At 38.9% G+C, this 24,045-nt stretch overlaps 1 protein-coding gene across 1 annotated transcript in view; it reads right to left on the reverse strand.

Annotated features, from left to right (window-relative positions):
• The window catches only part of BCAS4 (breast carcinoma amplified sequence 4), a 61,000-nt gene that overhangs the window by 36,687 nt on the left and 268 nt on the right, over positions 1-24,045 (reverse strand). Inside the window, 4 exon segments of the mRNA XM_042462504.1 lie at positions 2,160-2,263; positions 2,266-2,293; positions 4,156-4,257; positions 12,511-12,582. Coding sequence (XP_042318438.1) covers positions 2,160-2,263; positions 2,266-2,293; positions 4,156-4,257; positions 12,511-12,582 — 306 coding nt within the window.

Here is a 24,045-nt window from a genome sequence, read left to right on the forward strand (position 1 = left end):
GGAATTAATGCTGATTGGTGGCATGTTTGAGGAGATTTTTGTAAGGCTGGTGAACAACATTAAGTGAGTTGGAAGTTCTGGGTTTTGGGGAATTATTCTAGGGTAGGAGAGAGAGAACAGAGTTTTGGTTGGATGTTTGATTGGTTTTTGTTTTAATACAATTTTGGCCTCCGGAAACACTATCTACCTTAGATTTATGCAAGGCGTCTGTGGTAGCAGCAATGGATATACAGAGGAGGTCTCCACTGAGGACAGACGTTGCATAAATCCCCATGAACCTGAAGACATTTAGATGATCTCCACATTTGACGTTACACAGGTAGTACAAGAGGAAGTACTTACACTGTGGCTAGAAGTGGAGATCACGGAAAGCTCTCACTCTTGGCAACAACAATGAACACTATAGACATCTTCACATTTGGTGGGTCAAAGGGTACAAACCCCACATTGGGCCACAGTCATGGGACTGCATGAGAGAAACACTGACCATTGGTGGTACTGACCCAAGTGGAAAACCCCACAGTTGGTGGGATAAGGATTTGAAAATCCTCACAATGCCCTCTACCCCAGAATACACCTCCACACACCCCAACACACTTTCTTTAGCAGACAGAAAATACTATTCAGTTACATTTTTGACATGAGTTTGAGAATCAGCAAATGACTTATACATGTGAGGACAATGTTTTAAGAGAGAAACAGTATAGCAACAACACATTAGCAGGAAATGGAGAAAACCGTAATTTCCTATAGACAACTCTTTAATAACAAATTCATCTGCCCACAGAGATGACCTGGAAACAATTTTCCATGGTCAGATAAAATCTTCAATGCTTTACATGTGAGTCCCTCTCCAAGTAGTCTCTGTGTAGTTTAGCTGCTGCAATAGACAAACTATTAACCAACACCAACTGCTGTAGACATATTACTCTAGGGCTGAAAATTCTTCACTGGCTTCTGGATTTATTTCCAAACAAGGTTAAAGTGCTAATGTTGATCTTTAAAGCAGTAAGCTGCTTGAACTCCAGCATCTAAAGTTCACTTTGTCCCATGTGAACAGGCTTGACAAGTGAGCTCATCTTCTTAAGCAAGATCTTCTCTGATCACCTCACCCTTCATATTTAAAGCAGAAGACTACCAGAGAAAAGTGCCTGATGGTATCCCAATGACAGAACTCATGCCTGTACTGCTATCAGATGGAAACAACAAGGAGCTTGTCTTCTACCCCTCTAATTTTAAAAACATTTAAGAATCCAGTTTTTCTGATGAATTTAGGGTTGTTTGTGTTGTTGAATGTTATTTTATGTGGTTTTCTTTGCTTTGTAAGCTGCCTCCAAAGAACCTTTCTTTCTTTCTTTCTTTCTTTCTTTCTTTGACATTTCATATTATTTTTATATTGGACCCAAGGCAGCTTCAAAACCTTTTTAAAAAATAGTACAGTTTTTAAAAATGTTCATACAAAAGTTAAAACAGAATTAAAAGTTTAGTTTAAAAAATACCATGATAAAACAATATGCAACTAAAATGTAGTAAAAAAAAGATAAAAACATGAAAAAAGGGTAAAAACAGATTAAAAGCATCACTCCATTAAAAGCTCTTTATGTCACATGAATTCTAAGCCAAAGACCTGCCTAAATAAAAATGTCTTTGCCTGGTGGAAAAAGGAAAAGAGAGAGGATGACAACTGAATCTCCTGAAGGAGCAAGTTCCACCTGGGAGCAACCACAGAGAAGGCTCTTTCTTGTGTCTTCATCAAATATGCCTGTGATGGTGGTGGGAGATTGAGAACCCACCTGGGGACTCTCCTTTCTCTTCCCACTTCTCTAGAAGTAATATGAACAACAGAGTAGCTATTTTCTATATATTTCTAAAGAAGGTAGAAGGGATATGCAATTGGTGAAGTGTAATGGGATCAATAAAATGTGGGACTTCAACAAACTACAGTATTCTGAATAGACCCTCATATCTCTAAGAACCACAGTTAAGAAGTCTTTAAGAAGCCATTACTCTAAAATCAACCATCTTGGATTAAAAACAAAACAAAATTTGTCTTTAATATTTCACAACAATTGGTTAGTAGTAAATAGAAGAACTGAGTGAAAAAGGAAAGAGTATTTTCCAAAACGTTTTTTCCAGGCATCAGGAACGTTCATACTTACTTTTTTAAATGAAGGGATAGCTACTGAACCAAGCAGCCTCCAGACAGCACATGGGAAGATGGCATGAGCCCTCTCTGCTTGGATCACTTGCCCTTCCAAGAAGAAACATGGTATGCCACCATTTTCACAAAGGCCTAAAAATATTGGGGGGAAATGAAGACAATTGAGACCTGGATCAATGTTCTAAATTTGACAATGGTCTTTTCGAGAGCCCTGAAGCAACATATTGGACTATAGTTCTCAGAATGTGTAAGCTAGCATGGCCACTGTCTGTGATCACTACTAGATTTCTACAGGTGCAGAATGAAATGCTGAATAAGTAACATGACACATCACTGTTGGGGACAGCAAAAAATAAATAAATAAATAAATAACAACTATTCTGTTTGGAAAATAATGTACTGAACAGTAAGGGCTGTTCGACAGTGGAACACACTTCCTCGGAGTGTAGTGGAGTCTCCCTCCTTGGAGGTCTTCAAACGGAGGCTTGATGGCCATCTGTCGGGGATGCTTGGATTTGGATTTCCTGCATGGCAGGGGGTTGGACTGGATGGCCCTTATGATTGATGACTTCGTTACTTTTTCCAGCTGATACAAGTATACCTCACTTAATGAAGTAGGTCTGTTGCTGGATTTATTTTTTTAACAATTTTTTTTGTATTAGGAGCTTAAATAACATGCAAACAATAGGGATAAGTTCCTAAAACATAAAAGAAAGAAGGTAGTTCAACATGCTACAGTGAAGTTTTTATTCAAAATTAACAATATAACCATGGGAAATGAACTAACCAGGTCAAGGAAGCCTTGCCATAAGCAGACAAAAACACTTTGAACCTTCTGCTTGAAAGATTCTTCCAAAATGCATCAAAAGGTGTTTTTCCCCTTTTTGCCAGCCTCTCCTTTTTTTATGATTTTCATTTTGGTGGCCCAAGTTATACCTCTATGCTTTCTTTTTTAACGTGCTAGGGTTAGCAGGTGAATCAGACTAATTTGTTTTTCCCCTTTCTCTCTGTTTTGCTGTTCACACATGTTCAGCAAGGGATTCTAGAGGCACCTGTTGTTATTTTGGCTGCTGTAGTCTTTACAACAGATATCAAAACCAATCAACAAATTGCAATACCACAGAGAAAAACAAAAACATATTCAACATAGTGGGGCCCTGGGGCCCTTTCCATGGTGCTGGGCCCCAGGAATAGGAGGCTCTATTTTCAACTCCACCTGCCAAACCTATTCCCAACAGCACCCTGTCATATGTATCCTTAAGTCTTTCATGTACTTTTCAATACAAGCAATCAGAATGATTGTGTGCATTCCATGACACATCTACAGCTGAAACAGAGGTCTCACCATCAATAGCTATAAAGCTATGAAAATAGCTATCACTCCAATTTCTTTTTTACTCTGCCTGATTTGGTGGTTCACTTCCCCAAACTACACTGTTTCTGCAGTTCTGCATGTTTTGTGCATGATTTATCTTACTAACCTCTCTATAGTAATCAAAAATCTTGAAAAGATTACCTAAAACATCATTGAGCACCAAGTGGAATACAATATACCAACCTCTGTATTGGCATGGCTTAATTTTTTCATCACATACAGTGGGCTCTTGGTATCCACTGATGTTTGGTTCCAGGAAACCCCCACCACCACCATACTAAATCCATGGATTCTCAATTCCTATTACTGTAAATACAATGCCATGGTAAGATAGTGTTCCTTACATAAAATGGCAAAATCAGGGTTTGCTCTTTGGAATTTATACTTGTTTTGAATATTTTCAAGCCATGGATGCTTGATATGTAGGGCTGACTGCATTGGCAACATAAAAATATTTTAAAATCCTATGTAACAGCCTGCAGAAAGGTAAAAAACATTTTTTAAAAACCTAGGTAGCAACACATTTGTAGAAAGCCATTTTATAAGCTCATATGGACAAGAGAAAAAATTACAAATGCACACTCTTTGGGACAAAAATTATTTGCTGGTAGTAACAAACCTCTAGTTTATCCACTTTGTTATAAATGTTGTTCATTTCGATCACTTTGGCTTTAATGAGAGGAATCATGTCATCCAGAAGTTGTGATGTATCAGTTCTAATCTGCACAAATTTTAAAAATTATAAGAAATGTATCAATAAATACCAAAACTTACTATTTAGAAATTTAAGTAATGGTATTTTATTTACAGCAGTACCACAAACTTTCCTTTCAAAAGTCCAGCATACATGTATCTCTATATTCACCCTTTTAACTACAGATCAGTCCAAATTCACTCATCCTCAACAATGCTACATTATCAGATGCTTCATTATTAATTAACAGGTCCAGCCACAGGAATATTTTGTACTCTAAGGCCATATGAACAACAATATACACATTCTCATTTTATATTCAGATCACAGCATCTCCATCCAGTTTTCCATGTCCCTTGGGCAGTCTGTAACTGGGAATTAGTTACTTCCCAAAGTAAATTCTGGATAATACACCAATAAAAATTAAACTACATGTGAAAGGGATCTAGGAGTCCAAGTAGACCACAAGTTGAACATGAGTCAACAGTGCGATGCGGCAGCTAACAAGGCCAATGCGATTTTAGGCTGGATCAATAGAAGTATAGTGTCTAAGGGCATCATAGTGTCACTCTTTCTGCTCTGGTCAGCCCCACCTGGAATATTGTCCAGTTCTGGGCACCACATTAAAAAAGGACATTGAGAAACTAGACGTGTCCAAAGGAGGGCTACAATGGTGAAGGGTCTGGAAACCATGCCTATGAGGAAAGACTGCGGGGAGCCAGGATTTTAGCTGGAGAAGAGAAGTTAAGAGGTATGATATGCCCTGTTTAAATATTTGAAGGGATGTCATATTGAGGAGGGAGCAACTTTTTTCTGCTGCTCCAGAGACTAGGACCCAGAGCAATGGATAAGCTGCAGGAAAAGGATTCCACCTCAACATTAGGAAGAACTTCCTGACATTAAGGGCTGTTCGACAGTGGAACACACTCTTCCGTGGAGTGTAGTGGAGTCTCCTCCTTGGAGGTCTTTAAGCAGAGGCTGGATGGCTATCTGTCGGGGATGCTTTGATTTAGATTTCCTGCATGGCAGGGGTTGAGATTGGATGGCCCTTGTGGATCTCTTCCAACTCTATGGCCTGTACAGATAGCCAAAATAAAGCTGCTTCGAGTCACAGTGGAGGTATGGTGTTTCAACATGCATGCATCAAGAGTCCAGAACAACACAAAAGCCACACTCCATCCTTAGGGCTGGAGCTGGCTTTGGTGCGACTTCTGGACTCTTAGGACACATGCATCATTGAAACACCATACCTCCACTTGACTCGAAGCAGCTTTATTTGGTTGTCTGTAACAAGGCCAAAGATTCTATGAACCCGAGAAAGCTGGCATCACACCACTACCATCCTACCCCTTATTGTCATTATCTCTGTTTTGCATGCTTCCATACTAGGCACAGGATCTTACAGCATAAAGACTAAACAATTTATATGGCATAGATGCTAACCACTATGCTATTCTATAGAAGCTTGATGCTTATAAACAAAAAAATATTTGTTTGACTTACAGATGGTACAAGACTCTGCTACTTTTCCTGAAACAGAATGACACAACTACTTTTCTTATTATACACATCCTGGAAATACTTTAAATTACTATTTGGAGAAGATGTAATAGACTAAGGTTAGAAACTGACTCTGCGTTGCCAAAGTAAGCAAATTAAGGTTGCTTCTTAATACTGAAAGTAGTAGAAGGAAGGAAATATTGTTTGGTAAGCATATAAGTTAATGTAATACAAACACAGCCTACATGCAGACACAACAAGGAAGATATTTATCAACTGAGGAACAGAGAAGGCTAACCCTACACCGCTACAAGGTCAAAGCAGCCATCTTCATCTTAATGGAGAAATGAATACTTGGTAACCAAGATATCCAAAAGCATGATATGTTTTTGTTTTTGGCCACAGAACAGCAGAATGAATTCAATTTTAGAATCACACTAACAGAGATGTTTATGTGAAATAAGCATATGACAAAAATGCAAAGGTTCTTTTCATACAGCAGAATCAGAAAACATTAATTGTTCTTAAAATTGCAACTAAAGTAAACAATAGATAAGCTATAATTTCAGTGCCATCTGAAGAAAGATTCTGGGAATTTAAGGTAATAACAATGAACTTCTGTCCCATATGAAATATTGTATATCATTTCCACCATTAGCATCAAGTGTATCATCACTTCTAAGGTGTGAACATACTCCTTAGGGGGAAATGTGACCCCCATCCAGTCTTGTTTTCATATCTCCTTTCAGATCAGACAGCACCCTAATCCACAGTAATCTTATTTACATTTCAAATTTCCCTTTTCCATTTCAGAACTGCCTCCAACCATCTGTTTAGGATTTCCACAACCTCCCTGGGTTTCATAGGATGAAACATGCAGCTGCATATTATTGGCATATCAGTGGTGATCCAGCCCAAATGTCGGGACAATCTTCCCTAGCAGTTTCAGGTAAATATTAAAGAAAAATGGGAACAAGGTGGAAGGGCAAGGGCTGAAAGAGATATCTCCCTAGGACATTATTCTAGAATCAAACCTCCAGAAAGTTCTTGAGTCATTCTGCTTCCTAATTACAACCAAGAAAAGCAGCCTGGAAAGATATTATAGTCAATGATATTGAAAGCTGCTGTGAGCTCCAGAGGAACCGAATTGCACTCATGCCATCAAATTATTCATGAGGTGACCATGGCAGTTTTTATCCCAAAATTAGGTCACTGCTGATATTGTAAGACAAATAACATTTTCTCCCAAACTACTGGGAGCTGAGATCCCATGTTCTCCACCATCTTACCCCCAAAGAGAAGATTAGAGTACACAACAGTTAGTGCATTGAATGGCCCTAGGCCTTGTTCTGATCTCAGAGTGACTGGCACTCATAGCAGTGGTACTGGGTGGCTTGTAGGGACTGCATAGGAAGACAGCTGCCTATCATCACTGTGGAGACAGCTGGTAACAAGGGGGGAAGCTGCAGCAAAAGGTAAGCTTTTTAAATGCAGGTTAGGAGGAGGGAGGCTCAAATTGGGTGTGGAATACATGTAGAAGTCTGGATCCTATACGGGGTTTTGGCCCTGTGTTGTGCAGGACAGGGAAAGCTCGGGGGGGGGGATTTTGGGGTAAATCACCCATGTGGACAAGAACCAAGTTCCATCATTTCCAAATCTGTTAAAACTGTTGATGTTTTAACAGCAAACAGATTTTGCATTCATGTAAAGGCAAACATTTCCCTCCCACAAAATGCAAAGCAAAATGATTACAATATGCTTCAGCTGTTCACTATTAGGTCTCCTTAATTTTTGTAAGGAGGTGTTTTATCAGTCAAAGATGGCTAGAACAGCACAGATAAAATAATAGCAGGGAAATACGTTTTATTTGTCACCTTTACTGCCACAAAATATACGCAAATACGGGTTCATGCTTGTGTTTGCTCATACTTAGCACAAGTCTTCTACCATTTGAGCTCTGACAATCAAACCAATTATTCCATTGCTTTCAGCTCCCCAAAATACCAAGAAGCTAACATACAGTAGTTCTCCAATTGTGCTGAGACCATTTAGAGTAATTGTATTTATGGACCTGGTCATCACTCCATTCCAGGTAAAGACTAGGCAGTTCAAACTGCAGAAAAATCCTTCAAGGTTTTCAGAAAATCCAGATTTGTTAGTCTCTGTGTGCAAATCACTGAGACTAGATTCCCCTATGTCTGCAGAAGTTTTATCAGATAGTGATCTGTCCATGAGAAGAGAACCATTGTAGGGCTCCCTAGTCACATACAATCCTCCACTAGTCCTTAACAGAGCTACCTTGGGTCCTCCAAAAGGAGGAAGGTGGGGTATAAATATAATATAATACAATATAATATAATATAAATATATGGTCCAAAGAACGACCTGCCATGTGTTGTGCATGATATTATTTTAATACTACTACTTGACATTATTTGTTCCTGAGGTGATTAGAAATACAGTCACCTCTCCTTTTTCATGGGGATCTGTTCTGGACTCCCTCGCAAAAACAGAGTTTTGCCTATATTCAAGCCCCATTGGCTTGAATATAGGCGTGGGGGCATGGGCCCCATTCATTCTCCCTCCATTTGTCCCTCATGCATAAGCAAGGGACACGAGTCTGAAGAGCATGAGAATCGAGGGAGAACTGTATACCCATTATTGTGGTAGCAGCCAATAAATCCTAAAAAAGCTATCCCAGTATGGAAACTGAATTCCTGCAAGATTCATCCATCTTCAGGTTCTCAATATCAAGTGTAAAATCACACCTATCATCTCGGTCAAGTATAAGCAGTAGATGAGATGATACAGTCGGCCCTTCTTATACACGGATTTTTTAATACATGGATTCAAGCATACATGATTTGAAAATGTTCAAAAAAAGTATAAATTTCAAACATCAGACTTTGATTTTCCATTTTTTATAAGGGACACCATTTTGCTATGTCATTATATTTAATGGGACTTGAGCATCCCCGGATTTTGTTATCCATGGGGGATCTTGGAACCAAACTCCAGCATGTAACAAGGTATCTTGGCTTTCCAATACCAAGTACACAGACCTGGCAGAGTGATAGAAATAGTAGCTCTGCACATTTCAGTCCCTGTCAATCAAAGATCATAGCTGCTATTATTATTATTATTATTATTATTATTATTTATTTGTATCACGCTCTTTTCCCAGAACTGGGACTCAGAGCAGCTTCACAACATTTAAAAACAATACAATTAAAAACATAGAAAAGTGATACATTAAAACACAATTAAATTGTTAGAATATTAAAACAGACCTATAAATAATGGAAATTCATTCACAAACAAGCAGCTCTGAAATGTCTATGTAATATAACAAAGGTTCATCTACAGCTGTGTCACTTTGAAATAAGGTGCTGTATATGCTTGATCCATTACATCAAAATGTAGAGCTTTGAAATAAAACTTGATGTCATAGTTATTTAGCACAACTGACTTCATTTTATGTTTTAATAAATTTTAATTTTAAAATAGTCTTTTTAAAGATTTTTTCTTCTTCTTTTAGTTCTTCCTTATCTTTGTCAAAGCACTGCTTAAAGTTAATATTCTCATAAATCAGAGGAAATAAGAAATAAGTAAAAGTATATTCAAATAGATTCAATGAAGAGCAACTATGTCGAATAATTATGACAACTATATCTGCCCAAAGGGATAGAAGGCTAAAAGTAGTTAAACAATTTATATAAAATGTTTTATTGACTAATTGAAACAATGACTTCTTATTGAAAACAAACAGAATGCTGTGGATTTGTTTATTTCTACATGCAAAAATTGGAGTGAAACTAAAAGATGACACAAACTTTTATTAGCCTCGGGTATTGTTTTATATGCTGGAAAGAACCCAACTTTCTCAATATTTAGCATTGCAAAGCACAAAATCAGCAGACTAAGCACAACAATTTGATGCTTACAGATAAGGTCAATAATCTGTATACAATCCTAATTATTCATCCACTTTGATACAGTGGAAACACATTTGCTTCACAGGCAAAGTAAAGATGAAGCAAATAAACCCAACATTGGTGCCTGTTGGGAAAGTCTTCAGAGAGATCTTAAAGTTTATCGAACCAACCCATGTGATTTTTGATTGCTTAAACAGCCGAAGTTTGAATAAAGCACAGTGAAACCCATTTAAAAAAAGAACAGTGTAGATTAGAGAAACCTCCCTATGAGGCAAGGGTGGGAAATGGGTGGCTCTTTTTGGACTACAGCTTTCACCAGTCTTAGCTTGCATAGGCAATGGTGAGGGAGTGTAGATGTTGCAGTCTAGCAACATCAAAAGGACCACGTGTTGCTTGTCCCTACTATAAAGTATATATGAAAGGTGAAAAAATGTGACTGTTCCTTCAGTGGCCTTCAAACATACAAAATACAATACAAGCACAAAATCCATCCACTTTATTTAACAATGTCAAACCTGAAACTGAAACAAACATACCAGATTGTCCACAATAAGCCTTTTGATTAATTTCTTTTGAGTTACTTCCTGAAGAAGATCCACATTTAATGAAACATTAAATAAGTAATATAAAGGTGAGCAAGACATTTCCCCAAGCTCCTTAAAGTAGCCATTGTGACCTTTACAGTTCCAAGAAGAGTGGCTTGCATTTGAAAGCACAATTCAAAATTATGCTGCTTCTGTTTACATGACCATATGGCTTGGGACCTAAACAATGTCTTCCCTGAATCAGCCTGCTTCTCAGAATCTTTCTTCCAGGTGTGCCCACATTCTGAAATTAAAGCTAGTGAAGGCTATGGAAAAAAGAACTATTTTTGGTAGTTGTGATTCACTTGTTCAGCTCTCTCTCTGCAGAACTCGATGTTGCACTTAGGCTAATATATGTTTATTTTCTGAAGATTTAACCTCTGATTAATTTATCCCACTGTCAGTTTTTTGTTTGCCTTTTACTTTTTAAAGATTTATTTACATTTGGTAGCCCCCTTGGAAATGTTCGATTAGCTTACTTGCTAATTAGCTTACTTGCTGTTCACCGCTATGATCTTTGGAATAGCGGTATATAAATAAAACAAATTATTATTATTAATTATTATTATTATTAAATAAATCTATGCTGTAAGTAACATTACTTTTCCATTTGTCACCAAACCTTGGCTGGTATGTTGTTCATGGCAAATACAGGAGTAAGTCCACCCTACATTTGTTTATGTCTTGCATATGTCCTTTTTCAGTTTTTGCGGAGGCTGGTATTCTATTCCACCCTCAGACACGACCAAAGCTCCAAGTAACTTATCTTTTAGCCACTGCAGCCTTTTGCAGTCATTTTCATGGCTGAAGAAGAATGGCAAAAAGGATTGGAGAACTGTCCGGCTATGTCCCTGTAGCCAAACACAGAATTATTATATCATCTGCTGAGACATTTGAGGGTCTTCAGTGGATCTCTGGTGGGATCCACAGCAGTTAAATGGTAAGTCAGGGTTGTGGAGTATACAGATGTAGTTTAGTTCAGCATGAGAAATAATTATGTTATCCCGCACCATGAAGGAACTCTGCCTTCAGAGATAACTCTGTGTTATCTCATGAGAACAAAACAAAGACTACAGTAATGGATCTGATCCATCAACTACTTTGGATATCTCCTGCACAAACTTAATATTTATACATGGGTAGACATATAGAACACTTCATACAAGTTCAGGGCTAATTAGCAAACCTTGGCTTTCCCCCAGAAAATTGCTAGTGTTGGCGCACTGGGCAATGGAGAGTAGACATCCTAGTAAAAAAGTAGAATAAAAATAAGTTTCTGCCCCCATCCTCTGCAGTTGTTACAAACACAAAGTGATTTTAATTAAGCAAATTAATTAATCCATTTTAATCTGTGGAAAGTTCCAGCTTTACATATGTAGAACCTACTTCCACATCAATGGAAAAACTGTTGTCTTAAATGTGAGTTTTTGTTTTTGGTGCTATTGCCGCTGGAAAACCGTTGTTAGGATAGTATACAACCTAAGCATTTTACAACTAAATTGTCAGAAACAGAAGTAACAGTAACAACTATATCACTTTATTTCAGTACCATACTGTACTTCTACCTTTGATATCCTGAAGACTAAAGTATTACCAAAACTCTACCACACTTCTTAAGCCACAGAATAGAAAGAAACCATTCACCACGACATGAGAGCATGGGACCTTCTAAGAATATGCTTATGACTCCCTCAAATAGAAACTGAAGAATCAGTAGTAAACTGATTTTCCTTAAACGACCTTCAAGGTGGCTATGTATTTAATGTCTTTATCCTTTCTAGGAGTGTAGGAGGAACGTATACAGTTGGGACATAGCAGTGCCCTTCTGGATTGCTTAAACACTACCAGTTAGATAACCATAAGAATATCCAGGCTCTTCGATGTGTGTGTGTGTATGGAGCACATGGTATTTGCAAGTAGGCAGCACTGGTCTAGGCCCTTAGCTACTAGTGCACCATAGTGCCACCTTGTGGCTCAGCCATTGCTATTCTCTGTAATAAAAACCATTTTAGGAAAAGTTGCTATCAAGATGGCTGCCTCAGCAAGAATGCATGTGGCTCTGCGTGTGTGTAGTATGTGTGTGTGTGTGAGAGAGAGACAGGCTGAGAGAGGGAGTTCCCTTCCTACCACAGCTGGCTGCTGCCTTGCCTGAGCTGCTTGGTTTCTAAATCACTCACAAAATGGCCTCCTCAGAGCCTCATACACAGAAAAAAGCAGTTGCATTTTCCAACATCTCTCCAGGAGTTGAGCTAAGCACATACCATATCAGTGATACTACAGAACTCATCCAGCTTTATTAGCATTTGTTCTATATGTTCTTCTACTTCTTTCACCTGAAAAAAAAAAGAAGAGTGAAAATGTAAGATAGTTATATCTATGAAAGCTAGGGGCAACTACCTTCCAAGAACAAACATTAACCAGTCTGTAACCCAATAAAGTGATTGTGTATTTAACAAATTTAAATTATGACCATGAAAAAAATAATTATGTGCTGTTTGGAAATAAGTCACATGCATCCTGATTTGTACAGTTTGTAAGATTTTAATACATTTGCTGTATTTTTAAACCTGATCGCTTCCAAGTTATTATTTATTTACTCATTCATTTACACATTCAAGGCTTTTGTTTAAATTTTAACTCTCTATGACAGTCCTCAAGCATAAGAAATCTTCAGGGAAAGAAAGAAAGAAAGAAAGAAAGAAAGAGAATCAAAGCTGATAGTAACAGTAACCATTTAAGATCTCATACTGGCTTTGAATAATGCAATTCCAGGGAACAAGTATAAAAAATCCATATATTAGCTGAGCTGTTTAATTCCTTTTTTATTTCTTTCAGAATGCCGTTTCAAAGAAGGTTGTTGAGATTTCTGTAACAAAATTAGCCAAAGCCCCTCCATAGTTTTACAAAAACATGTTAGAGAAAGGGCTAGAGACACCAAAGGTTGAGTTGCTTAAAAATTCAGCCCTTTCCTCCCCTTTATGATGACAGAACTTTAACAGCGAAACGTTTTCTTTTTATATTTACACATTTTGTTCGAATTTGCTGTTCAGAAGACTACTGGAGTCTTAAAGATCTCTTGTCCTAAGGGAGTTTTCTCAACCTGATATCCTCCAAATATTTTGGACAAGAATGGAAAAGGTTGTCCTAAGATAACGGTTATCTTATAAATGCCAAAGCACTTCCAAAGCTCGGCATGAAATCAAAGGAAGACATAAGTCTGGTAAAATTAGCTTTCTCTCCTGACTTTTCTATTCTCTTAGGTCCAATGCAGACATTATTTACAGCAGGACTGCAGAATTATTTATTTAGATTTATAGTACATCCCTCTCAAAAGTTCTAAAAATCACTCAAAACAGACCATAAAATAAAATAACGCAATAATGTCATGTAAAATAGAATGCAACCATTTCCATACCTGAACCTAACTGAACCCATTTCTACTATAGAGTGAATCCTAACCATGGTTAACCATGACTGTGAGCTTCCTCCTTCTCTGTCACAAATTGCCTTACATTTACTGGCTAATTAAACATTGTCTTGGAACAGATATTCTGCTTTAACACCATTAAACACTATTACATTATTTCTGGAACCAACTCCAACACTAGAATTCCAGTGCTGCTAACAGTGAAAACCACTTAGCCTTAACTGGCGCTGGCTTATGCCTAGCTTGGCCAGGTTTTATCTGGATTCTATGAATAATACCTGCTTGGCCAGTTTCCGAGCTCTATTATTATTATTATTATTATTATTATTATTATTATTATTATTATTATTATTATTATCCTGCACTTTCCCCAAAACTGGGACTCAGGGCAGCTCACACTATTTACAAACAGTACAATCAAAAGCTTTCACACACACACACACACACACATATATATTACTGACCAGTGGTGTCACTAATATTGGTATCTCCCGGTGCAGTAGTTCATGGGGTCACCTCCCCATACCACACCATACAAAATCTTTTGTCAAATTTTTGTACTAATGTTACTCATCAATTGTAATTCCTGAATATCACTGAATGTCATGTTAACGGTTGCGACATAAACAACCAGCAAAATTAAAGTGATACCTTTAAATTAAAATATGCACAGCCACAAGGCATTTACATACACACAATTTCATGTGGCTGAAGTGAAAACATGGTAAAAGGTAATTTTTTAAAAAAAATATTTATTTATTTATTTATTTATTTATTTGGGAGGGAAGGAAGGAAGGATGAAGAATTTTATTTAGTTTACCCCTTTAAAGGGGAAAATTTTTTTTCTTAATATTTAATATTACACAACATTTACACTAGAATTCTTTATACATTTTAACATATATTTACAAGTTCATTTTTTTACACTGGGAGAAGTGAATGATACATCGGGTCAAGTTCTTCCACTTCCAGTAATGGCAGATCATTGCTTGTTTGTCCAGACTATGCACACATGCTGTGCGTTTGCTATTCAGTATGATTTCTATTCTAAGTTTTTAATTTCTGAAATTCATTATATTTTATAAAATAAAATTTAAAAATCTCATTTTTTAATTATTATTTTTTAAAATAAATTAAAAAAAAAACCTGGGACCTCTTCTTTTTCCTTCCACTGAGCCTCATCTCACTCACACCATCTCTTCAGCATTTTCATGGGACACAAGCAAATGCTATGGCCTATTTCTGCCAAAAAGAAGATGTCTGAAGAGCAGTGGTGTCACTCCCTTTAAGGTGTCACCTGGTGCGGTCCGCATCCACCTATTGATGCCAGTGTTTCTAACCCTTGTAGCATCTGAGATATTGGAGAAAATAATCTGTGGTCAAGGGCCTAAATATCCTAAAGGCACTAGATCTCATTTAACCCTGGAAGGTAAGCAGGGTCAGCTCTGGTTAGTAGTTGGATTGGAAATTGCCAAAGAATGCCAGGTGCTGTAAGTTATATTCCAGAGGAAAAAACTGGCAAAACCTCCTCTGAGTATTCCTTGTCTAAGAAACCCCTTTGAAATTAATGAGGCCACCATAAAATGACAGACTACTTGAAGGCTCATCTGCACACACAGTGTGCTCGAGGTTTTTTTGGTACAGGAAGTGAAGCATGGTGAAAATGCCCTACAGCACATTTGGGGCCAAAAAAAGTTGATTTTCTTGCAGCAGCAGGTAGGACAGTGGGTATGGCCTCCCTAAGGTCTCCTGGGGGGGCTAATGTAGCCCACTACCTTTCTATAGTTGCTCACCCATGATAGACAACAACCCTTTTGTGTACATATATTTTGCATCAAGATTCATGTAAAAATGTCTCAGTTTTAAAAATGCCTATTAATCCAAATAAATTTACACAAGTACAAAATATTACTTACATTGCAACTCTGAAACTGCCTGTAAGGATTCAAAAAATAGACAATATCCCAAGATGCAACATATACAGATTAAAAGAAATCTATTTATGCCCCCATGGACAAAAAGAAGAAGGTAAGAATTAAAAAGTTAAAATAAGCAAGCATACACTATCGACTAAATCTAATATTCCTGGCCGGGACAGGATCGGACAAAAAGGGAGGGGAGAGAGGCAAAAGGCGCAGGTGCTCCAAGAGATGTTAGAGGGCCTCCTACCCTTCCTCTTTATCCCTCCTGTTGAAACAGCGGCAGGAGTGGAGGGGCCAGGCTTTTATAGGTCTTTTGCCCACGCCGAGGGAGCCACTGGAGTGTAGGAGTGAGGACTGGGCCAAGTGCCATGCCCAGCGGCTTTCCCGCCTCCGCCCAAGCCGAGGTAGTTGCAGCCTTGCTGCTGGTCCTGGGAAGGAGGGGGGGCTGGAGCTGTTAAAGGGCCTCCTGATCTTTCTCCTACTAATATAAACATGCTTTTAAAAGACAGCTTTTCTGAGTTGTTGGTTTAAAAGTTCCCACAATAAGGTCCTTCTCTTCTGATAATGCACTGCTTTTCCAAAATCTACTAAAAACAGAAATAATATCATGGTTCCAAATAGCACTGCACACTCACAAACATCTTTGAATATTTGTTCCAATGTATGTCCTGTTTTATGAAGTTTTCCTACAACAATCTGAAACCAATTCCTTACAGCATCTTCCTCTAACTGCCAAACATTCAGCAGAGCAAACACATTCACTACCAACTGTCTCTTAATAAATCAGTTGCTGTTCTTTTGGTGCCTTTTTTCAATTAAAAATGGAAAAAGAAAAGAAAAGGGAACTAGTTATTAAAGCCACTCCACAGGGGAACATGAACTGAGCAGTATGGGGCAACTCATCAGTAACAAAGCACCTACATAAAACGGAAACCAATTAAATGCAGAAACTGCAAGAAATAAGCATCAAATCTAATTAAAGTCAGAGGTGCCCTCAAAAGCTTCCATTGCATTTTTCCGATCATAACACAGGCAGATGCAATTGAGTTTTAAGTGAAAAACATTGCCACAAATAAGTTCTGAAGGAAGGTAGGAAACCAACACAGAAAATACTGGAATCCATCAGAGAGTGGTAATACTGTAGTTTCATCTAGATTCTCCACCAAAACTGAAGTAAATAAAGGCCTGAAATTCTTCTAGATTAAAGAGATACTATGGAAGCAACCAAATGTGTTTTGACTTATTTTATTTATATGTTCATTTTCTATAAAAATCATAGTATACAGCACACAAAATCATATAACAAAAGCCCAGCAAAATAGTTTAAAAAATTAAAATAATAAAGCAATAAAAGCTAAAGCTATTTAAAAGGCCAGATTTAAAAGATGCATTGTAAAGCCTTTTCTAGAAGCAATCACAGTGATAATCAAAGACAGGTAAAATTCCATATCATGCCTTTCATAATATTTGGAAGCTTCTGAGTAACACTGAAATCTTTTTCAAAGCACAATAAAACCAGGGGAATCTTACACCACACTACAGTACAAGCTTCCTATTCTCAACATTTAGGGACCCTAAGAACCATTTAAGACCACCTTGTAGTCTTATAGGCACCACCGTGTATCATTAAAATAGGGGAAAGATAAGGTTTTGCAAAAAAATAAAAATTAAAAAATAATTAAAAAAATTAGACTGGGTCAGAGGTGCAAACTGTGCAAACCACCATGTTTTGTTGGGCTGCAACCTTCAGCAGCCCTTGCCAACATAGTTAATGGGTAAGAACACTGGGAGATGCAGCTGTACAACTCATGGAGCTCCACAGACTTCCCACCAATGGACTAGATGAGCTGCCAGCTACTTCCATTCTTTAGATTCTATATGAAAATAATCACTCAAATGTATGGAGGGAAAAACAAAACCATGATTAAGCAACTTACATTCAATAGTGTTCAGCTGTAAGTCAAAAACAAGAAGTATGATGACTTCCAATTCAATGAGGTAACTGAAATCTCCTCAAAATTCACATGATTTTAAGATTAGCATTCACGTAGTATGATCTACATTACATCCATCAGCACTGCAAGAAACAAAGATAAACATACATATAATAAACATACAATAAAAACTTTATTATCATTATAAATAATATAAAAGGTAAATAAAAACCAAATTCCTGCTTCACAACATAAACAATGAAGACAGAAGATATTTATGACATCTCAAAGATTGACTGTGACATACAAGAGAACCTACATGACCAGAAACACACTACTGGGCCCAAACAGACAGGTCAAAATAAAACTGCTTCAGGTCACTTTGGAGGTATGCTGTTTAAATGACACACACATCTTAAGAATGCAGAAGCTGTGCCAATGCTGTGCTCCAGTCCTCAGGACTGGAGTGTGGCTTTGGCACGGCTTAGGACGCATACATCATTTAAACAGCATACCTCTAAAGTGACCTGAAGCAACTTTATTTTAGCCTGTCTGTTCAGGCCCTATTGTCCTCAATTCAGAGATATACACAGAATAAAGAGAAACAATCTGCAATGAATGGAGCTAAAAGTCTGTGGAATGTGAGAAATACAGTCACCAATTTGTAGCCTAACTGTATAAAAGAACACAATGAACAATTCACTAGAATAACTGCTGTGTTGATACTTTGTTTCAGAGTAATCATGATACCACATTCCTAAATAAATGTGGGGATACTATCAGAATCTGGATTTGTTTCAAAATCTACTTCCTGATTTTGTGAATCACTCTCACTGGAACCTGTTTGTAGGCCTGCCTACAAAAGACAGCTTGGGCAATAAATAGCAGCTGCCTCCAGAATTCATTGCTGAGCATTTGAGAACAGCCAGGGACGTAGCTAGGATTTTGGGAAGGGGGGGGGCCAGACTAAGTCCACCATTGTAATGGAGCTTGAGTGCGGCGGCGGCGCAGCAGCACACACCATTCATTTTCTAATGGAAGGGGGGGTCCGGACCCCAAGAACCCCCCCCCCCTTGGCTACGTCCCTGGAACAGCAAAATTGAAAGAAAAGGGAGAAGAGGATAAACCTATCCTGAGCTCCCCCACATACTGAAAAGCAGCGATCATAAGATTGCCACCAAAATGGAAATATGGGGAGTGGTTCTGTTTCTCACAGTTCAGCCCTTCTGCTCTTAAAGGCATCTCTGTTTCCCCTGATTGGAGTAAACTTGCTCCAGAAGCAAATTATTATTTTGCCATCATCTGATAGCCTTTTGGCTGAAGAGCATGGTAAAGTACATAAATACTACTAATAATATCATCATCATACCTGGTTTGAGACTAAATTAAACTGTACTCTTGAACTAGACCATTGAAGAGCAGGGTTTTTCAATTACTCAGTGAGAACCTTTGAAAATATTTTAAAAAAATAAACAATAAAATGGATGTAATGTTAGAATTCAGGCATTGTTCTTATGATGTAAATCAGTAGTTCTCAACCTTCCTAAGCCAAACCCTTTAATACAGTTCCTCATGTTGTGGTGACCCCCAACCATAAAATTATTTTCATTCTGCATGCAATATGTGTTTTCCGATGTTCTTAGGCGACCCCTGGAAAGGGCATTCGACCCCCAAAGGAGTCCCGACCCACAGGTTGGGAACTACTGATGTAAATTATCTGCTTCTTTTAGTTTACATTGGCAGGTTACATACCGCCGAGAAGTGGCGCTCTCCCGCCGCTGCCGCTTGCAGCATCCGGGAGCTGCAGCTGCCACACCGGCGTCTCCTGGACGCTCCGAGGAAGGAGCGGAAATCGCGCTCCTTCCGGGGCTGGAGAAATGGCGCACTATGCGCCGTGGCGCAGCCCCAAATCATCACAACCGCGTCGCCTCGTGTGGAGGCGGCGCGGTCGTGATGTAATCATGGCGGCGGCTGTGTCAAACAGCCGACCATTTTGTGCACGCGGAGCGCGTACTAGGGTTGGGGGGTGCGGAAGCAGCGCCCCTTCCTAACCTAGTATGATGCGCTCGCGTTCTTTCTGGCGGTCTGTTACCCACCATTGTTACTAAAATGCTTTTGACTCTGTATGTGCATACATACTCATACAGCATGCAAGTATGCAGCACACACACATATCTATACCCCTGTACATATAGGCCTGTTACAGACAGCCAAAATAAAGCTGCTTCGAGTCACAGTAGAGGTATGGTGTTTCAATGATGCATGCTTCCAAGAGTCCAGAAGTCGCACCAAGCCATGCTCCAGCCCTAAGGACTGGAACGTGGCTTTGGTGTGGCTTCTGGACTCTTAGGACGCATGCACATTGAAACACCATACCTCTACTGTGACTCAAGCAGCTTATTTTGGCTGCTGTAACAGGCCATAGTATGGTTGTCCGGTTAATCGCTAGATATTCCACAGATTACATAAGGACTCGTGTGAAACTTCTCTGTTTAATAAGTTTTGTAAACAGGGAGCCAGCATGGTGTAGTGGTTTGAGCACTGGGCTATGACTCTGGAGACCAGAGTTTGAATCCCAGCTCAGCCATGTAAATCACTGGGTGTCAGGCTCCTGCTTGCAGTCTCCTTTCCCAATAAGAGGCTGGGCTGTAAAAAGTACCAACTTTATTGAAAATAGTGCACATACAAGAGAAGTGACTTCTTTGTCAGGAATGAAGATGCATAGTTACAGATGGGTTATATAGTCCCACAAGCATATCCACCCCCCATAAAGCAATAAAGGAAATTAATTGGATAAGTCTTTCCCCACAGTGAGGAATCTCCTCCCCAATGATGTAATGTCCTCTAGTCCGGGATCTCTGGGCACTCTCAAAACAATTAAGTTCTCACAGGGCGTACTCTCCTCCTTGCACCGTGGCCTGAAGCACAAACATCCTTCACCACTAGACTAAGTAATAATGAACCTTAACAGCCTATGAGTATATTCAAGCATGGTAATATATCCCATCATCCCACATCCAACATACATGGCACATTTAAAATATAACAGCACATATATAACTATCATGAACATAATACCATAACATCATATAAGCAATAGCAATAACTCCTAAGGTTAACTCCCTACTCCCCCTCCAACTCAGTAACAGTCTCTGCCTGGCTGGGTAACTCCCTAACATTGTAACATTCCAATCCTAATAAGCAAGCACAGAAGCTAACCACCAATCTACCCCCCTTCTAGCATATTCTAACAAACCAATATACATCAAACCCAATCATAAACTTATTCTAATAATATCTAAACAAAACCCTAAACTTATAATCCTTATGACAGAAACCCCAAATGAATATATGAATGCAGGGGATTTCTGACACTGGGTGACCTTGGACAAGTCACACTCTCTCAGCCTCAGAGAATGGCAATGGGAAACTCCCTTAGAAGAAATTTGCCAAGAAAACCCCATGATAGATTTGCCTTAAGGCCCCCAGAGGTTGGAAGCAACTTGAAGGCACACAACAACAACAAAAACAAAATTACTGATAATGTAAAAGTGTTCAGCATACATAAAGATTAAAAAATTAATTTGAAATTAAAAAAAATAAACACTTTCCCAGAAGTAAGAAGATAATCACAGAAAGTTAATATAGCCATCAAAACTTTTTGTTCAAAAATTAAAGATCAGCAAATTACTTCCCTGGTTTCTATTTAACCACATACATTTAATGTCTTAATGTGAGATACTAGAAGACAAGAGTTGAAGTGGGGTTATTCTGATGCTACAAATCCTTGTTTTATTTCTGGAAACCTGAGATGATGCCCTTGGCTAATTGTTCCTAAGGGCAGACATTGAAACAGAAACCCTGTTGCAGACCATAATGCTTGAACAAGTTTTAACAGGTCCTGATGGTTCCTCAAGTACATGGTCTCAAATGGTTCAGTGCTTTAAAGACTAATTCCAGCATTTTGAATTGAGTTCAGAAGTAAATATGCAGCCAGTGTACCTGGCATAAAATATGCAAGTGAATTTTATAGCTCCTTTGAGACTAACTGTGCAAAAGAAGTTGCAGCAAAAGCTTTTGTAGACTTTTAATTTTGGGGGGGTCTAAAACCCATTACAGAAATAATCCAGTTCAAGCGCTTTACCTGCCCTGGCTCAATACTGGGGAATTTTGGGAAGTGTAGTTTTGTGGGATGTTTAACCTCCTCTTTCAGAGAGCTCTGGTGCCACAATAAATTACCATTCCTAGGATACCCTAGCACTGAGCCAGGGCAATTAAAGCAGTCTCAAACTGGATTATTTCTACATTGTGTTTTGAACCTTTGTAAATTAAATTTTAATTGGTTCTTTTTAAAATTACTGTAAACCACTTTGGATTCTATTTTGGGATATAGGTGGAATAAATAAATAATAAATATAATAAATATTTCCACCACAATTCTATTTCTCTTCCTGACTGTCAGCTGTCTCAGAACCTAGAGGGGGTCATAAACATTGTAACACAATGGGTTATAATCCCATTCTCTCAGCATGCTTGCCCCGTAGTGGGTATGATGGCTTGGAGGGGGACTCTCACCACTCCTCATCCCACAGTGGCAGGAAGGCCCAGCCAGGGGTCACCCCTCTTTTGAGGTGTAACCCAGTGCACCCCTTACTGACACCACTTCCAAAAGCCATCTAGGTCAATCCCAGACCAGCAGACTCACTATCCCATTCTTTCCCCAGCATAAGTCATTCACCAGGAGAGGGTCAATTCCCATACCAACCCCATTGGAAGAGGTCTAAACGCCATTACCTTGGGCTATGATAACATTTTCACTGCAATCAGAGTACCAGATGTCATAATCGGACAGGAGGATAACACCACAAAATGTAGGACATTTAAGGAAATGAATGAATGAATGAATGAATCTTTATTTGTATACCGCTATGATCACAGCGGTTTACAACAGTAATAAAAACAGACCAAAACTACAAAATCCAATAAAAAGACCCCCCCCCCCACATTAAACAATACAGTACAGCAGTAAGAATATCCATCATTCAATCACAGTTAAAAACAGTTAAAAACCAAAGCACCAATTACATCCAATACAATACAGCAACACAAGGGAAGAAGAATGGAATTAGGGAACATGGGGGAAAGCTTGACGAAAGAGGTGAGTCTTTAGATTTTTCCTGAAAGACTCCAGGGAGGGGGCTGAGCGGAGCTCGTCCGGCAGAGAGTTCCAGGTCTGCGGGGCCGAAGCAGAAAAAGCCCTATGTGCAGACACCACATATCTCATATCAGGGACTCTCAAAAGTTGTTTCCCACCTGACCTGAGAGTGTGGGGCGGATTATATGGAGAGAGGCGGTCCTCCAAGTACCATGGGCCCAAGCCATTAAGGGCTTTATATGTTGGGCATGACAAAATGAAAACTAAAAACACTCATATAAATGTAAATTCATGCCTCTTAGTCATGCTCCAAATGGGAAGACATTTTGAAATTAATCATGGAAAGAAAGTTGAAATAAAGGATATGTCTTGGAAAAGGAGATCATCTCTGGCCACCCTGATCACAATTATATTTCTCTTCCTGATCGTCAGCCACCTCAGCACCCAGTGAGGGCAATAGACAATGTAACACAATGGGTTTTAATCCCATTCTCTCACCATGCTGGCCCCACAGTGGATGTGATAATATTGCCAAACCATTACAAAGACATCAGGAATAAACTCTACTGGGGCTTGGGGAGTGAGGAGAAGAGATGGGGATGTTCCCAGTACATATACATCCCTTTTTGTTGTTGTTGTTGTGCCTTCAAGTGGCGCAGTGGTTAAATGCCTGTACTGCAGCCATTCACTCAAAACCACAAGGTTGCGAGTTCAAGACCAGCAAAAGGGCCCAAGCTCGACTCAGGCTTGCATCCTTCTGAGGTCGCTAAAATGAGTACCCAGACTGTTGGGGGCAAATTAGCTTACTTGGTAATTAGCTTACTTGCTGTTCACCGCTATGATCTTTGGAATAGCGGTATATAAATAAAACAAATTAATTAATTAATTAATTAATTAAAGCGAACCTATCCCAGGCTTTCCTTGGCCTCTGAGGCTGAGAGAGTGTGACTTGCCCAAGTTCACCCAGTGGGGGTCATGACCCAGCCAGGATTTGAAACCTGGGTCCAAAAGACACTGCAGAAATAATCCAGTTTGAGATCACTTCAACTGCCCTGGCTCAGTGCTAGGGAATCCTGGGATTCGTAGTTTATTGTGGTACCAGAGCTCTCTGACAGAGAAGGCTAAACATCTCACAAAACCAGGGCACTTAAAGTGGTGTCAAACTGAAGGAGGTAAAAATGATAAAATAGAAAAGAACCGAAGAAATTAAATGGGAAGATGGTAGCTCTTTTTCCTAAAACAAATTTATTTCCTAAAATAAATGAAATAAAATGGCAGGACTTGCCCAGAGGGAAACCCAGGGCCAGTAGCCAACGTTTCCCTCTGGGCAAGGCTGCTTTCCTCTGGGCAAGTGCTGT

This window comes from Sceloporus undulatus, chromosome 4, assembly GCF_019175285.1.
Source record: "Sceloporus undulatus isolate JIND9_A2432 ecotype Alabama chromosome 4, SceUnd_v1.1, whole genome shotgun sequence".
NCBI classification, from domain to species: Eukaryota; Metazoa; Chordata; class Lepidosauria; order Squamata; family Phrynosomatidae; genus Sceloporus; species Sceloporus undulatus.